The 19,723-nt window shown below is 40.0% G+C and overlaps 2 protein-coding genes across 6 annotated transcripts in view; both read left to right on the top strand.

The window, feature by feature from the left end:
- Nucleotides 1-827: 827 nt before the first annotated feature.
- The window catches only part of LOC124272173 (elongation factor 1-alpha 1-like), a 34,741-nt gene continuing 15,845 nt past the window's right edge, over nt 828-19,723 (top strand). The window contains exons 1-2 of one of the 5 annotated variants that reach the window (XR_006897271.1): nt 828-842; nt 18,729-18,837. The gene's annotated coding sequence lies outside the window, so the exon portion shown is untranslated. Of the gene's footprint in view, nt 843-8,764; nt 9,553-18,717; nt 18,838-19,723 lie in introns of those variants that run through there. The other 4 variants (XM_046707310.1, XR_006897272.1, XR_006897269.1 and 1 more) reach the window with 4 other exon arrangements.
- On the top strand, nt 853-8,196 carry LOC124272171 (elongation factor 1-alpha, somatic form-like). The gene is made up of 7 exons (XM_046707309.1): nt 853-951; nt 2,672-2,826; nt 3,705-3,884; nt 4,951-5,410; nt 5,897-5,988; nt 6,092-6,256; nt 7,051-8,196. The coding sequence occupies exons 2-7, from the start codon at nt 2,683-2,685 to the stop codon at nt 7,399-7,401; spliced, it is 1,392 nt and encodes a 463-aa protein (XP_046563265.1). The 5' UTR covers nt 853-951; nt 2,672-2,682; the 3' UTR covers nt 7,402-8,196.

Raw genomic sequence — 19,723 nt, 5'->3', positions numbered from 1 at the left:
CCGGCAGAACACATCCCTTTTGAACTATGTGTCTCTCTGTGGATATTCCGGGTAGAAGACAACACTATTTAACCAGGCGTGTCTCATTGTAGAAATTACGAGTAGAATACAATCATACTAAATCATGCTCTCTCCCAGAAGAAATTCGAAAGACTGGCTTCTACAAAGAATTCCAGGTGTTCCCACAACATCAACATCATCATGGCGTCGTATGGACGATGCTTCCATACTGAACCAGGCTTGTCTGCTGTAGACATTCGAAAAGTGTCTTCCACAAAGAATCCCAAGTGTTCCCAATACACCATAATGGCGTCGTATGGACGGTGCTTCCATACTGAACCAGGCTTGTCTCGTTCCGGGTAGGATTACCCCCAATATGACATGGTACCCCCAATATAAGATGCTTAACCTGGTGAAAACAAACAACATCGCCATGTTTGTCTCCCTTTCAGTGTTTCAGTTCACAGACTTTATCCGGTTTACCATGATGGCAGGGATGCGGTCAGAACAGTATCCCCATTTACAAATAAGGAGATAAACGTGACAGCTCTTAGTATAGTTTTACTAATATTGATTATTCAATACCCTTGGATTTAAGATGTAAACATGTCCGATAAAACCATATAGATCTGAACATGCATGACGATTGCTGATATCATAAAGTTGTCAGCCACTTTCTGAAGCTTCTCTAGAATTCAATAACCACATACACCCGCATACACGATTGAAGCTGCTTTTCAACCAACGGACCAAGTAATATCAATGCAATTAGTATACACGCTGTAACAAGACAATCATACTCCAGCAGAATCACTCTTGTGGAGACACATGTGACCAGACATGTTATCACGTGATCTGATGACGTTTCATGCACCCGATTATCCGACCGCCAGACAGTCAAGACGACCAGGCGGACTTGCACCTTTTGAAAGACATCACACGGTATTCAAGGCAAGTGATTTTATATCATTTATAACAAAAACCTATTGAAACTGGTGCGTTTGTATATTCATAATTAAGGGATGGGTTTAATTGTAGGCTGCTTCTACTGAAAGGTTATATCTTCTTCTTTCTTGAAAGATTCACAACAAAACTCGTTCGAATTGGAGGACATTGTCTCTTAATGGTGGGGTGAAAATAGTACATTTCGTATATTGTTAAGTTCATGGTAGGAGTATATTATTCATTTGTCTAATCCAAAGACTAAGTCTTCAACAGCTTTTTCTAGGTGGAAAATAACAGAAAAAAATATACATGTAACCAACGACATGCGAGGAGCGTATACAAGTTATTATATCTGTCACTTTCAATAGTATGGAATCCTTGAAGGGACACTGTTGTGATGTCCCCATTTACAAAAGTAAAATTAACCAAAGCAAAACAATGCGGCAACGCCCCGTCGCGGATTCAGTACGACAAGTCTAAACTGGTTTCGATGTTAAAATGATATTTATCCCTGTAAGAAGATAAAACAACACAGCATCAAGCGGGTTTATGGTATGCAGTAGCAGAAAGCGCACTTAAGGGTGTTTTAAAATATTTTCTGAACCCTATACTTTAAACCATCAAAAAATAGCCTTATATAATGAATGTATGAAATTTTTCAAGTTGCATGCGCATGACGATGTTTGAAAAATACGGTACAAAATGAGATGGCAAAAATAAAATTTTCATAACGTATACGTCTCGCTCGACTTAAGCCTCCCTCGATATATAGAAGCTGCTTTCATGACATTTTCTCCTGACATACTTTCCAATCTCCTCCTCTCCGCATGACTTTCCCCGTACAAAGTTTATGCACAATTATTTTCCTTTCACTTGCTCTGAAGAGTAACCTGTAATTATAAGAACAGGTTTTGCATATGAACTCAACTGATAAAGGTCATAGAACGACTCACACATGAAGCAAGCTAATATACCTTGTTATATGACGGTATGTCGCACTGACTTTACGAAAACAGAATCAGAATGAAGTCCCCAACTAGTGAGTGAGAGAGTTTAGTTTTCCCCGCATTTATCAATATTACAGTATATGGCAGCGGTCTGTAAATAATCGAGTCTGGACCAGACAATCCAGTGATCAATATCATGAGCATCGATCTACGCAATTGGGATACGATGACATGTGTCAACCAAGCCTGGCCACCCTATCCCGTTAGTCGCCTCTTACGACAAGCATGGGTTACTGAAGATCAAATCTAACCCGCATCTTCACGGGTCCGCAAGGAAAGAAAACACATCTTAACAATACATTCACATACACGGTCAGCGCCTTTGGTTATAACTGGGGTGCTGCTTCATCTATTTAACTACGGCGCTTTGCTATGTGCTTATTTAACCTCAAGCTAAAAATACAAAGACCATATCAAGATGCCATTAAGACATTGATATTATTAGGCTTTGAATGTGTAAAAGAATGTCACTTTTCCTGTTTCTAAGTCAGTTTAAGTCCAAATATTATATGATGTGGGAAGTCATTGCGGTAGGTTATAACGTTGGGGAATAACGTAATAGGTTTGCTGGACGCTTCTCATAGGAAAACTGCTAATAATAGTACATGCATTTGAAAATATACGGCGGGGAAACAGGTATATTGCCATAGTATGTTATGACATGCTTAGCTTAAAACAACCAAAATACAACTGTGACCTAATTTGGAAGTCTCTTGCAGTAACAGACACCATGCCGAAGGAAAAGACTCACATCAGTATCGTTGTGATCGGCCACGTGGACTCGGGGAAGTCAACAACTACTGGTCATCTCATCTACAAGTGTGGAGGGATTGACAAAAGGACAATTGAAAAGTTTGAGAAAGAGGCCCAAGAGGTAGGGTTGCCTCGCCCATAAATAAGAAAACAGGGCAAGTGAGTGAGTGAGATTAGTTTACGCCGCACTCAACGATATTCCAGCTATATGGCGGCGGTTTGTAAATAATCGAGTCTGGACCAGATAATCCAGTGATCAATATCGATCTGCGCAATTGGGATACGATGACATGTGTCAATGAAGACAGCGAGCCTGACTTGGCTGACTTAGTCGCCTCTTACGATAAGCATGGGTTACTGAAGATCAATTCTAACCCGGATCTTCACGGGTCAGAATACAGGGCAACTGGTAAAAGGACCCCTAGGGGCATTCGTAAAGCAGTTGAAATTGTTTGTATAAATGTCGTTGTCCACTTAATATAAGGCTGTGCATACGTAAAAGATAAATAAGCTGTGCCCATACAGTCAAAGAAATTACAAGCGTGCTAACTTGAATCCCAAAATGGAAGTAGTGTCAGCGTGTTTACATGTATCACACTGCCTTTATCAAAGGAACAATACCGACTATGAAACGTGGATTGCGGCGGCATCATTTTTTTGGAAAGAGAATGCATGACGTTCTATGTCAAAAGCAAATACACACACACGCGCACACACCACACCCCTACCCCCTCACATCCCGGTCACTCTACGCACACAGAGACACACTCAAAGTCGCCCACCCATCTAAACACTTTATCAGTTCTTTTCACGAATACAACGTAACACATAATTCACTTCAAGAAACACTACCAAACAATGCCATAAATGACATAAACATATTTCACTCTATACATATAAATATATTTCTATCTATTAAACTAAAAGGATTTCACTATATTATGCACCAAACTGAAATAGCAGAATTCTGCTGTAGCTTGTTCCTACCCTTTGTCACAGATGGGCAAGGGGTCCTTCAAGTATGCCTGGGTGCTGGACAAACTGAAGGCCGAGAGAGAAAGGGGCATCACTATCGACATTGCTCTCTGGAAGTTCGAGACAACGAAGTTCTCTATTACCATTATTGACGCTCCAGGCCATAGAGACTTCATCAAGAACATGATCACTGGAACCTCCCAGGTGAGTAGGTCATGGGCGGCAACTCATTGCATTGTAGAGCATTAACCAAAGAAGGTTGTTCCTAAGAATTTAGTAAGTTGTCCAACATGTTGGCTGAGTGGGTTAGATCACTGACTTTGTGTGCTGGCGATTAGGTGTCTGACCTAAGTGTGAATTCAAATCCTTGCGGATTCAACCCTAAATAAGTTCTAGAACCGGTACTTTAACGAGAGATGTAACCCCAAGTATATAATGTCCGTGTGCTTAGTTCATTTCATTAGTAATGGCGCACACGTTTGGCTTCTGTATGCAGGCGCATCTCACGCTGCTGTGCAGTTTCAGAGTGAGTGAGTTTAGTTTTACGCCGCTTTTGACTATATTCCAGCAATAGCACAGCGGGGTATACCGGAAATGGCCTTCACAGATATAAGTAATCGAACTCGGGTGTTCGGCAGAACGAGCGAAAGCCCACTAGGCGACTAGGCGACCGAACCGCCCCAGTTTCATTGTGATTAGATGCAACCCCATTCCACGGTAGCTACAATCAAATCATTATTGCCCCTTTTCTGTCAGTTCCTATGTATTTCACCTGGATTAGATCAGAAATATAATTGTATATTACAATGCATTCATATAAGCAATCGCTTATCTCTCTTTGAGTTCAATAATACAATATTATACATATATCGAAGGTACTATGTACTTGATTGAAGTCGCCTTGATCACATGTCCAATGCAATCCTTACCCGACTGAAGTCACCTTGATCACATGTCCAAGGTACTCTTTACCTGACTGAAGTCACCATGATCACATGTCCAAGGTATTCCTTACCTGACTGAAGTCACCTTGATCACATGTCCAAGGTATTCTTTACCTGACTGAAGTCACCTTGATCATGTTTCTGGTTTCTTTCCTTTTACTTCGCTTTTCCGACTTCGTTTTTCATCCTTGGCCTTCATCTCACTCTGGTCATCTCAGGTCTTTTGCCCCTTGTTCATTAGTTACCATTGTCCTTCTTGAATCTGATACCATCATCTAACCACTTCATCAGCTTGTTCCCTGTCTCTCATGACATTCTCTTTTCAGGCCGACTGTGCTGTACTCATAGTGGCAGCGAGCACCGGGGAGTTTGAAGCTGGAATATCCAAAAATGGCCAAACAAGAGAACATGCCCTGCTTGCCTACACGTTGGGCGTGAAACAAATTATTGTTGGCGTTAACAAGATCGACAATACGGAACCGCCCTACTCTGAAACGAGGTTCCTGGAAATTGTCTCCGAAGTTAAAACCTACTTGAAAAAGGTTGGCTTTGATCCTAAATCTGTGGCAATTGTTCCTATCTCTGGTTGGCATGGGGACAACATGCTTGATGTAAGTCCAAACATGCCTTGGTATAAAGGCTGGACAACTGAAAAAACTATTGAAAAGACACAAATAAAAGCTTCAGGAAAAACACTTTTCGACGCACTTGATAGCATCGTACCTCCCACTAGACCCATTAAAAAGCCTCTGCGTCTCCCACTTCAAGACGTCTATAAGATAGGAGGTGAGTGTGTCCTGCATTCTGCTGTTCCCTAGGGACAATGTACAAATACATACCAACTGTCTTTTTTTGTGCTCAATGATAATATGATTCCCATATGTATGAAGCCAATTGCCCGTGTGATTCCGATGTGGAAAATTGTCAAATTTGCTAAATGTCAGGTAAAACCATTTTGACATCAATCACAATCAGCTCACGCAATGTTAAATTAAACTTTAAAACAATCCGTACTGGCATATTATACTCGTCATGTTTTTACTATCATTAGCAAAGCATCAATGGACATTCCAAACGTCCTTGAACTGAATGAGGTTATGCGCTTACTAATGACGCTGATGCGTTTTAAGGTAATACTATATTCACGAGTTCAAATAAAAAACAATAATATATGCCCTTGAACATTATCATTATGTTTCATTGCCATTTTAATTGGAACCCGTAACAATTCTCTCGAATACGTATTGATTATTGTTGTTTTCTTTCGTTTAGGAATTGGAACGGTACCAGTGGGCAGAGTGGAGACAGGAGTCCTGAAGCCAGGAATGGTCGTTACATTCGTCCCTGTCAACATCACCACAGAGGTAACACGTATTTAGGGCTTCTTGAAAATCTATTCATGATGTTAAATTGGTGTTTTCATGACAAATTCATAAATGATTGGTTTAATCTGTTGTGTCATTTCAGGTGAAGACAGTGGAGATGCACCATGAATCACTGTCTGAAGCCTTGCCTGGAGACAACGTTGGCTTCAACGTCAAGAACGTCTCCGTCAAGGAGATACGACGAGGGAACGTAACAGGAAACAGCAAGGACAACCCACCATTCGAGGCGCAGTGTTTCGATGCTCAGGTAATGGCTAATATATAAACAATAGATTTGCTTTCTGAATATTATTCTGTAGTTTTTTGAAAAGCAAAAACAGTCAATAATCTTGATGTACCCACACCATCCCGGGTCACACTGTACTGCACTGAACATCGCCACAGTAATGTATGCTTTGCCATATAAAACACCACGCCACATTACAGAGCATAATGCCTCACCACACCTCAGCCCACCACACCAGGCCACAACACACTATCACCTCACCACATCACACAACACGACACCACACAACACAACATCATACATGACACCACACACCACAACACAACACAACACACAACACTATCACCACACCGCACCACACAACCCGCCACTGCACCACACACCACCACGCCACACACCACATCACACCACACCCACACTACGCCACACGCCACACACCACACCACATCACACACCACCATACCACACCACATCACACACCACACCACACCAAACACCACCACACACCACATCACACCACGCCACACACCACACCACACCACCACACACCACGCCACACTACAACACACCACACCACGCCACACACCACACCACACCAAACACCAACACACACCACACCATACACCACACCAAACACCAACACACACCACACCATACCACACCACACATCACACCACACCACACCACTCACCACCACACACCAAACCACACCACACCGCGCCACACACCACACTACACCACACTATGCAAGTTAAACTAGGCAACATGTCCACTGTCTTTTCTATGTAATCACATAAAACAATTCCTCTTGTCAGGTGATTATCCTGAATCACCCGGGTCAGATCGCTGCTGGATACGCTCCAGTCTTGGATTGTCACACAGCACACATCGCATGTAAGTTCGCGGAACTCAAAGAGAAAGTGGACCGTAGGAATGGCAAGAAGCTGGAAGACAATCCCAAGTTCTTGAAGTCTGGGGACGCTGGCATCATAAATCTGATACCATCTAAACCAATGTGTGTAGAGCCATTTGCCGAGTTTGCTCCACTCGGAAGATTTGCAGTCCGCGACATGCGACAGACGGTGGCCGTCGGGATCATCAAGGAGGTCACCAAGAAGATAGCAAGCACGGGCAAAGTGACCAAAGCTGCCAAGAAAGCACTTTAACCTGTACCGTTCTCAAAGCTTATGAGTAGATTTTCACTTAAATCATATTACATCATTTCACTGTAACATGTCTTATATATGAACAACGACTAACAAATATTTCATGTTGTGTAGTTATGTAAAGTATATTTATATATCTGTCTGTTATACTGACTGAGTTTGGTTTTACGCCGCTTTGAGCAATATTCCAGCAACATCACGGCGGGGAACACCAGAAATGGGCTTCACACATTGTGCCCATGTGTGGATTCGAACCCGGGTCTTCGGCGTGACGAGCCAACGCTTTAACCATTAGGCTACCCCACCGCCCCCTGTCTGTTATAACCCACATGGGTCCTTCAGTAAGTTGTTTAACTATTTTGAAGAATAATGCTATAAGGAGGCAAAGGATATTGGAAAACGAGGGACTTCTCACAAAAGACTTGGATATTATGCTCAAAGCGCAATATCTAGACTCTTTAGTCTCCTTCCTATGCATCGATGATAACAGTTTACATGATTCCGTTCAGTGTTCCCATTGTTGACTATAAGGCGTAACATTTCATTTGAAACCAATTTAAGAAGGATTATGTTGTGAAAGAAATATGCCATCCTGTTGTATACATGAGTGATTGATTGAGTTGGGTTTTACGCCGATTTTAGCAAATTTTAGTGCTAAAGATAGAAACAAACTACAATGCCTCTAACTTAACATTAGTTCAATACAGCAGCGTTTCATGTGTTTGTAATATGGGCCAATGGACGGACCAAAGAACATAATGAACTCTGTCAATTAAAAATACTTACACCAGCCAATAGGAAAATACTTGTCTATTGTCCACTTTGTCCAAACGAAGCATCTCCATACGTTTCTGCAGCAATTTCTTTGAGTTTATTCATGGCATGGAATGTAATGATTTCCCCAGGAAACGGATAAAATCATATGCAGCCATGGCAGCAACCGAAATGCCGGGTAATCGAAATGCTGAAATAATTCAGCTAAACGTAGACAGCTTGAAGCGATATCAGTTCACAAGCAGTGAAAAGTCTAGAAACCTATGGGCTTTTTGCTTTTCGATGCATATTTGATTTGATTTGCAACACTGCAGGCAACCTTATTTGTGTTTCTTGCGTTGATCTTGAATTATAATGATATCATTTGGGATATTCAGATTGACACGTTGGTACCGAACAAAGGACGATATATCGCACTGACCTCTCGGGTGTATAAATGTACATCTGTTGCTGTTGTTGTTTCTTCCAGTAATCATGATGAATCAAAGAATTCCAGGTGTTCCCACAACACCGACACCATCATGGCGTCGTATGGACGATGCTTCCATACTGAACCAGGCTTGTCACCCTGTAGACAGTCCAGGTAGAATACAACCAGGCCACACCATATGTGCAACTCAGGAGAATTTAATCAGACGTATACAGTATTACATTTACCATGCATATATATAAAGAAATGGGTATTTAGAAACACTTTAGACTTCATTTGTCTGCTCCTGTTAACTATGTAGAGCTATATCTTGTATATGGGCCCTTGGCCTCGTTACAAATAAACTCTTGACTTTGACTTGACCATGCTTGTCTCCCTCATGCCGACTAGGATTGCCCCCCGATATAACATGCTTCACTTAGTGAAAAAACAATATCGCCATGTTTGTCTCCCTTTAAGTGTTTCAGTTTAAAGATTTTACCATGATGGCTGGGATCCGGTCAGAACAGTATCTCCATTTACAAATAAGGAGATAAACGTGACAGCTCTTAGTATAGGTTTTCTAAATGATTCTGCAATACTCGGGGATTAAAGATGTAAAAATGTCCGCTGAAACCAAAAGATCTGAAAATACATGGCGATTACCGACATCATAAAGATGCCAGCCACTTTTTAAGCTTCTCTAGGATTCAATAACCACATACACCCGCATGCACCACTGAAGTTGCTTTTCAACCAACCGACCAAGTGATATCGCAGTTAGTATACAAGGTGAAACACGACAACAATACACCTTGCAGCTGAATCACTCATCTGGAGACACAAGTCATCTGATAGGTTATCACGTGATCTGATGACGTTACATGCACCAGATTATCCAGACCGCCAGACAGTCAAGACGATCAAGCAGACTTACACGTTTTGAAAGAAATCACCCGGAGTTTAAGGTAAGTAATTTTATACCATTTATTAAAAAGCCATTGGAATTGGTGCGTTTGTATCTTCACACTTAAGGGACGGGTTAAATATTAGGCTACTACTGCAAGGACATTGTCTCCGCCTAATGATGGGCAGAAAATAGTACATTTTGTATATTGTTTTGTTCAAGGTAGGAGTGTACTATTCACATGGTAAAACCAAAGACCACACATTCAGAGCTTTTCCTTAGTGGATAAGACCAACAAAAGCTTTTTTGAAATCAACGACATGAAAGGGGCGTATGCAAGCTATTATATATGTCAATTTCGATAGTATGGAATCCTAGAAGGGACATTGTCGTGTTGTCGCCATTAACAAAAAGTTAAAATTCACTAAAGCACGACAATGCGACAACGCCCCTTCACGGATTCAATACGACTAAACTGGTTTGGATTTTAAAGATGATATTTATCCCTGTAAGATGATAAAACAACGCGGCATCAAGCGGGTTTATGGTATCAGGACAATGCTGGGTGAACGTAATCGCAGATGCAGTAGGGACTGTACACATTCCTTAGCAGAATGCACACTTAAACATGTTTTAAAAATATTTCCTTAACTCTATACTTTAAACCATCAAAATAGGCTTGAATAATATGAGTGTTGTTATGAAATATTTCAAGTTGCATGCGCATGATGGTGTTTGAAAATCGGTATAAGATGAGCTGGCAAAAATACAATTTTCATAATGTATACGTCTCGCTTGACTTAAGCCTCCCTCAATATATAGAAGCTGCTGTCATGACCTACTTTCCGATCTCCTCCTCTCCGCAGGACTTTCCCCATACAAAGTTTATACACAAATATTTTCCTTTCACTTTCTCTGAACAGTAACATATAAATAAGAACACGCTCTGCATATGAACTCAACTGATAAAAGGTCATAGAGCGACTCACAAATGAAGCACACTAATATAACTTGTTATATGACTGTGTGTCGCACTGACTTGACGAAACAAGAATCAGAATCAGTACGTCAGTGAGTTGAGTTGAGTTTTACGCCGCACTCAGCAATATTCCAGCTATATGGCGGCGGTTGTAAATATTCGAGTCAGGAACAGACAATCCAATGACCAACAGCATGAGCATCGATCTACGCAATTGGGATACGATGACCTGTGTCAACCAAGACAGTGAGCCTGACCACCCGATACCGTTAGTTGCCTCTTACGACAAGCATGGGTTACTAAAGATCAATTCTAACCCGGACCTTCACGGGTCAGGTTCCGAACTAAACTATTAACCACACCAAGCTGCTATTAAGACAATGTTATTATCAGGGTTTAACTGCACAAAAAATGTCACTTTTTCTTGTTTATAAGTCAGTTTAATTCCAAATACGATGTGGGAAGTCATTGCGGTAGGTTGGTTAACCACGTTATAACGTTGGGGAATAACGTAATAGGTTTGCTGGACGCTTCTCATAGGAAAACTGCTAATAATAGTACATGCATTTGAAAATATACGGCGGGGAGACAGGTATATTGCCAAAGTATGTTATGACATGCTTAGCTTAAAACAACCAAAATACACGTGTGACCTAATTTGGAAGTCTCTTGCAGTAACAGACACCATGCCGAAGGTAAAGGCACACATCAGTATCGCTGTGATCGGCCACGTGGACTCGGGGAAGTCAACAACCACTGGTCATCTCATCTACAAGTGTGGAGGAATTGACAAAAGGACAATTGAAAAGTTTGAGAAGGAAGCCCAAGAGGTAGGGTTGCCTCGCCCATAAATAAGAAAACAGGGCAAGTGAGTCAGTGAGTTTAGTTTTACGCCGTACTCAGCGATATTCCAGCTATATGACGGTGGTTTGTAAATAATCGAGTCTGGACCAGATAATCCAGTGATCAGTATCATGACCATCGATCTGCGCAATGGGAATACGATGACTTTTACGTGACTGCCCTGAATAGTTGCAATGAAAAGGATTATAGAATTAAGTTAATCAGATACGTTACAACCAGATACGTTACCATGTTTGGAAAAGTAACTACTGCGCCTGCCTAACTTCAGGAGCATTTTGATTGGATGATAACATTGTCTGCTAGTCCACTTCCGGCTGTCATGAGAGCAGAGGAACCCGTCTTGTCATGGTTTGGTATGTATCCACTTAAATCACACAATTGTTCAATAAATCGTTAAATTTTATCATAAGTAAGGTCAACAAAACACCTTTTTAACCTTTTGTGTTAATTTTGAATGTAATTTGAAGTATTTTGTTAGTAAACTATCAATGTTTATATAGAAGTCAGTTGAAGGGAATATAACGGTAACGTATCTGATTTTATTGGTCACGTATCTGGTAAATATTGTAACGTATTTGGTTGAGTTAGAATAACGTAAAAAGTCTAATGTTTCATATCAAAATTATAAATACCATAATGTAATGCGACACATTATGTATTTCAATCGCATTGACATAGGTACATATGATGGTTATTACAAATTTGAAGGTAACGTATTTGGTTTTTCACAGTAACGTATGTGGTAAAATATATTTCAAGTTTAATGTAAACATTCTAATAATTCGAAATGATTTCACTGTCAATAAAGAATAGTTACGTTTTGGATTTTGAAAATGCTTAGACATAGTTATAGTAACACAGTAATTATGAGAAATTGAATGGTGACGTATCTGTTTTTTATGGTAATATATCTGATTTTATGTAATTATTGTTGGTTGAATCAAATGAAAAGCTATCAATCAGCCAGAACTATATAAACATTATATTGTATTATTATATTCCAGGGCCATAATGGGCAAGACACGTGCTGAAGTTCAGCGTGCCTACAGAGAAAGAAAAAAGCTAAATGATGCTGGCTTTTTAGAAAAAGAGAGAATATACAGTTCCTGTCGCAATGCTGTCAAGATCAAAGTTGAAAAGACGAAGACTTATTGATAAAGAATGCTCTTCAAAGTACAGACAGAAAAAAAAAGCAATGCTAGGAACGCATTGTTTTCTAGTTATTTGTTTCGATGTTAGTGTTTTAAATGTCAGAAATGCTTTGTTCATAACCAGATACATTACCATATTCGATAACAATGTTGATTATGCAAGGGCATCAGTTAAAACGATATACATACATTGACATTTTAAGAAAGTTATGATAACAAAAGATATAACTGTGATTTTGATCTTATTGTTTGGTGTTTCAATTGCTTGTTCTTCATAAAAGGGGTATGTATGTTTCACATTTTCAAGAAGCTATGTTTCAAAATCACTAGGTAACGTATCTGGTTAGTCTCAAATGGGAACGGTCATCTTTGTAATGTTGTAACTTTGAACATATCAAACCTAGCAATCATGTATTTTGGTTTTATGAACTTCGTTTGTGTAATAAAAACTGATATATTCCAAAATATTGTTTGTTTATTTTTAATCTCAAATATCCAAGTTTAGTTGAGAATGAACCTGAAGGATAAATGAGCTGTGCACATACAGTCAAAGAAATTACAAGCTTGTTAAATTGAATCCCAAAACGGAAGTTGTGTCTGCATGTTTACATGTGTCATACTGATTTAATCAAAGTAACAATACCGACTAGGAAACGTGATTGCGGAGGCATCATTTTATTGAGAAATGAATGGATGACGTCACACACACACACACACACACACACACACACACACACACACACACACACACACACACACGCCCAACTCCTACACTCCCTCGCATCCCACCCTCTACACACAGAGAGCCACACACAGAGTCACTCACCCATCTAAACACGTTATCAAGAATCACAAACCATACAATGCCACAAATGCCATTTATCTTGTACCACAGCTTTGACTGTTGCGATGGTAGAACCACACCACACTATCACCTCACCACATCACACAACACAACACCAGGCCACAACACACTATCACCTCACCACATCACACAACACGACACCAGGCAACAACATACTTTCCCCCACCACACCACACCACAACACACTATCATCTCACCACATCATACAACACGACACCACACAACACTATCATCTTACGACACCACACCACACACCACAACACACTATCACATCACCACACAACACACAACACTATCACCTTAGGACACCACACAACACAACACCATACACCACAACACACTATCACATCACTACACAACACACAACACTATCACCTTAGGACACCACACAACACAACACCATACACCACAACACACTATCACATCACTACACAACACACAACACTATCACCTTACGACACCACACAACACAACACAACACCATACATGACACCACACTACAACACACTATCACATCACCACACCACACCACACCACACCACACCACACTACACAACACAACACAACACAACACAGAACACACTATCACCTCACCAAACCACACCGCACCACACAACCCGACACGGCACCACACCACACCACACCACACCACACCACACCACACCAAACCACACCACACACCACACCACACACCACCATACCACACCACACCACACACCACACCACCACATACAACACCACACACAACTAACAACACTTTCACCTCACCACATCACACAACACAACACAACACACAACACTATCACCTCACCACATCACATGGGCAAATTGCAGCGCAAATAGGGTTGCGCAACAAAGAGAATTAAATATATTGTACGTGAGTAATTATTAGATATGGGGTTGGAAATCTGAGAGTACAACTCTGTGAGGACATGGGTGTCAACCTTTGATTATAGCGATATTTTATTTTGACATTAAAAATATTTTTCGAACCGAAGCGAGGGAAGCACGTTGCCAACCTTTGCTCGCTTCGCTCGCATATGGGAAGACTGGTCATTTCCTTTTTGTTGCGCTACCTTTTGCCTGTGAAAAGGGTCAGCGAGTTCGTTGTATTCATACGCCGTTAATCGGTCACTTTAATTAGCGGTCTTAAACTGACATATAAGTACGGTTTTGATGAGCACTCAGCCAATCAGAATCGAGTATCACACAATGTCGTGCTAGAATTATAATTATATCATTTTGGATATTCAGATTGATATGTTGGTACCGAACAAAAGACGATATATCGCACTGACCTCTCAGGTGTATAAATGTATATATGTTGCTGTTGTTGTTTCTTCCAGTAATCATAATGATTACAGTTTCACCCACGAACAGAGTCGAAACACTGGCTCCACAAAGAATTCCAGGTGTTCCCACAACACCGACACCTTCATGGCGTTGTATTGACGATGCTTCCATACTGAACCGTGCTTGTTTCCCTGTAGACATTCCCTATAGAATACAACCATGCCACACCATGCTTCTCTTTCTCATGCCGACTAGGATTGCCCCCCAATATAAAATGCTTCACTTGGTGAAAAAAACAATATCGCCATGTGTGTCTCCCTTTAAGTGTTTCAGTTTAAAGATTTTACCATGATGGCAGGGATCCGGTCAGAAAAGTATCTCCATTTACAAATAAGGAGATAAACGTGACAGCTCTTAATATAGGTTTTCTAATATTGATTATACAATACTCGGGGATTTAAGATGTATAAATGTCCGCTGAAACCAAAAGATCTAAAAATACCTGGCGATTACCGACATCATAAAGATGTCAGCCACTTTCTTAGCTTCTCTAGGATTCAATAACCACATACACCCGCATGCACCACTGAAGTTGCTCTTCAACCAACGGACCAAGTGATATCGCAATTAGTATACAAGCTGAAACACGACAACAATACACCTTGCAGCAGAATCACTCTGAGAACAGACTGTCTGTACTATCACAAGAACACGCTGACGCAGCTATTGTACTTTTTGGTGACTTTAATGCACGAGTTGGTGACAAACAAAGTTTTATTGAGCACGACTCTACAGATAATACACCCATTGATGATATCGACTATGCAAATGATACTTTTAACATCCCAATAAATTCTAAAGATAAGATAGTAAACCAAGAGGGAGCTAAATTGGTAGAAGTGTGTCGCAATTTCAAACTACATCTCCTAAATGGTCGAGCTGGTAACGATGCTTGTGGAGAATTTACATTTATTGGTCACCAAGGCAGCAGTGTTGTTGACTATTGTATAGTATCAACCTGTCTCTATAACTATTTTGAAAAAACTTCGACATTTTATGTAGATCTGACTCAGATCATTGGCCCGTCACAATTAACATAACAACATCACTTGACACATCACGTGACAACAGAGCGCACGAGCATGGCGTGCGAATACTCATAACATCGAGTCAGAGCGATGGGACGACGCGAGAAGGGATGAGTTTGTCTGATTTATTATAGACAATGTCGAAGATTTTAGCCATGAATTCTATGACTGTATAGACCATAATGTCGATGATGCTATTGAAGCTCTGAATGATTTGTAAAGAAGGAGCTGCATGCACTGAGAGGAGACACACACAGACATGCTACACGAACATGTAGATCAACTCCACACCGTGCACGCACTCAGCCACCCTGGTTCGGCCAGCAATGTGAACAAGCGAAACGGCATAATATAACCTACTAAATAAATTCAGGAAAACGAATATTAAAAGCCATTGTAAACAATACCTACACGCCAAAAAAGAATTTCGGAACTTGTGTCGTAAAAGGAAAAAAGGAATACGAAGAAAGTATTGTGAATGAAATAGTTGATGCTGCCAAAAAGAAAGATTGACGATATTTTTGGAAATCCATTAAAAGATATTGTTTTTGTACCGAAAACGCTGACCAAAACATAACAGCTGATGAATGGTATAACTAATTTAGGGAACTTCTTGATAATGAAACCATAAATGGAGATGACTATTTTGGCAAACATGTTGCAGATTACTTTAGCTCTCATAATGCCGATGAATGTGATGACTGTACTAGTGCCGATGAATTACTTGGTAGTAGTATTACTGATAATGAGATTTTTTGTGCAATTAATAGTCTGAATAATGGGAAATGAAGATGGTGTTCCCGTAGAAGTATTCAAAGAAGTTAGTACATTACTTTTGCCTTATATAAGCTGTTTGTTTAACCATGTTTTGGAGACAGGTCTGTTCCCCGATTCTTGGGATATTGGCTTAATCGTACCATTGCACAAATCAATGGTAAGAAAGATCCTAATATGTACAGGGGTATAGCCCTGCTAAAATACTTTAAACAAGATATTCACCAGTGTTATAGATAACCGCATCAAATTCTGGATCTCGAGTCAACAACTATGTATCAGAGCATCAATTAGGCATGAGTATATTATCAGAGCATCAGAGAAGAACGCTCTACTCTTGATCATATTTTTACCTTGAACAGTCTTGTACACAAATATTTGCGTAAGAAGGGGGAATAATGTTATCGCCTATGTGTGGATTTCTGCAAGGCATTCGATTCTGTGAATAGATCCAAACTTATTTATGTCATGATGCAATCTGATATACACGGGAGACTTCAACGTTTATCAAGAAATATGTACAATAACGTAAAGCTTCTGTCAGAACTAGTAAATATGACATGACATATATATTTGATACGTATTCTGGCGTTCGACAAGGTTGCGTTTTGTCACCAATAATATTCTTGCTATATATAGAAGAACTTGTAAAAGAAATATTAGCTAGTGACACAGGGGGGCATATTCATAAATGAAACAATCCACGATATATCAATACGATTGTTCGCGGATGACGTAGCTATGTTTGCGGACTCAGTTATTAACTTACAGAGAAAGATAGATGTATTAAAGGAATACTGTTTGAAGGGGGGTCTCTCAATAAACATTAACAAAACGAAAATAATAGTATTCAAAAAAAGGGGGTAAAAATGCTAAATGTGAAAAAATGGCATATTGGTGATAGTCAATTAGAGGTTGTACCATACTAAAAGTGTCTAGAAATTGTGTTCTCTTGTAGAAATATTTTCTCAAAAGCCTGTGACACACTTGCAATGCAAGCAGAAAGAGCACTACACGTTGTGGAGCGTTTTGTTTGTAAATATACTCATGCCAATAATGGTTGTCACACCCCTCCCCACACCACCACCCAACACACCTCACACCCCCACCACACACCCCCTCTCCAATTAAAAAAATTGAAGGGGGTGACAATCATTATTGGCATGAGAATATAAGAATTTTCCCATTGAGTCTTCACTCAAATTGTTTGACGGAAAAATCCAGCCAATTCTTTTATATGGATCGGAAGTTTGGGGGATTAAAAGTAACAAGAATATAGAAAAAGTTCATACTAAATCCTGTAAATTCATTTTGAAAAGTGGACATAAAGCTGCTAATAAAATTATACTAGCAGAGAGTGGACGCTTCCCTCTAGTCATCAATGCTCGTTGTCCAGATTGATTGATAAGATTGATCAGACAGCCTCTTAACAGAATAGCCAGAAGCAGTTATGAACTTCTAAAGAAATTAAATGGTACGGGAGATATAAACTGGGTCTCATCTGTACGTGAATTATTGTTTCAATGTGGATTTGGCCATGTATGGATCGCACAAGATGTTGGCGACAGGGATTCTTTTGTGAAAAAGTTTAATAAACGATGTAAAGATATATACCAGCAGGAATGGTTCCATGACGTCCGTTCTTCAAGTACTATTAGTTATTATGCTGAGTTTAAATCCTTTATCAAACCTGAATTATATCTACCGTCTCTAACATCTGTCCATCTACGCAGAATTGTAACTGTAACTATGTTCAGATGTAATGGCCATGATCTTAAGATAAAAGCTGCAAGGTTTTCTAAGCACCCGTATGATCAAATTACCACTTGCGATCATTGTAACCTCACAGAGGATGGATACCATATACTTTTAGAATGTCCTCAATATTCATGTTTAAGATATAAATACTTACCTTTATATCTATGTAGACAACCATCAAAAGGAAAAGTTTATCGCTGTTTTAAAAACGAATGACGTGCAACTATTGTACAAGTTAGCTTTATTACTATACCCTATAAATCGCAATAGATCAAATCAGCAATAACTGTGTACGTCACTTAACATTGCCTATGTATGGTATTCTATTTACGCCGTATTGGATGGTAGCGCTGTCACTGTGTACATTACAATATATATACATTGTACTGTTGGCCTCCGGGCCATATATACCAATACAATCTGTCTGTCTGAATCACTCTTGTGGAGACACAAGTGATCTGACAGGTTATCACGTGATCTCATGACGTTTCATGCACGCGATCATCCGACCGCCAGACAGTCAAGACGACTAAGTTGACCAACACCTTCTGATAGACATCACCCGGTGTTTCAGGTGAGTAATTTTATACCATTTATTAAAAGCTATTGGAATTGGTGCGTTTGTATATTCACACTTAAGGGACGGGTTAAATAGTAGGCTATTACTGCAAGGTTACGGTTTCTTGTAAGTTTCACAACAGATGTTGTATGAATGGGAGGACATTGACTGTACACATTCCTTAGCAGAATGCACACTTAAAGATGTGTTAAAAATATTTCCTTAACTCTATAGTTTAAACCATCAAAAAATAGCCTTGACTAATATAAGTGTTGTTATGAAATAACTCAAGTTGCATGCGCATGATGGTGTTTGAAAAATCGGTATAAAATGAGCTGGCAAAAATACAATTTTCACAATGTATACGTCTCGCTTGACTTAAGCCTCCCTCGGTATGTAGAAGCTGCTTTCATGACGTTTGCTCCTGACCTACTTTCCGATCCCCTCCTCTCCTCATACAAAGTTTATGCACAAATATTTTCCTTTCACTTTCTCTGAACAGTAACTGACTTGACGAAACGAGAATCAGAATGAAGTCCTCAACTAGTGCGTGAGTGAGTGAGTTTAGTTTTACGCCGCACTCAGCAATATTCAAGCTTTATGGCGGCGGTTTGTAAATATTCGAGTCTGGAACAGACACTCGAGTGATCAACAGCATGAGCATCGATCTAAGCAATTGGGGTACGATGACCTGTGTCAACCAAGACAGTGAGCCTGACCACCCGATACCGTTAGTTGCCTCTTACGACAAGCATGGGTTACTAAAGATCAATTCTAACCCGCATCTTCACGGGTCAGGTCCCGAACTAAACTATTAACCATATCAAGCTGCTATTAAGACAATGTTATCATCAAAGTTTATATGTACAAAAAATGCCACTTTTCCTGTTTCTAAGTCAAT

The sequence above is a fragment of the Haliotis rubra genome, unplaced genomic scaffold (genome assembly GCF_003918875.1).
Source record: "Haliotis rubra isolate DU_JTF1 unplaced genomic scaffold, ASM391887v1 Scf167, whole genome shotgun sequence".
NCBI classification, from domain to species: Eukaryota; Metazoa; Mollusca; class Gastropoda; order Lepetellida; family Haliotidae; genus Haliotis; species Haliotis rubra.
The sequence above is the reverse complement of the archived record's forward strand: the minus strand, read 5'-3'. Positions and strand labels throughout refer to the sequence as shown.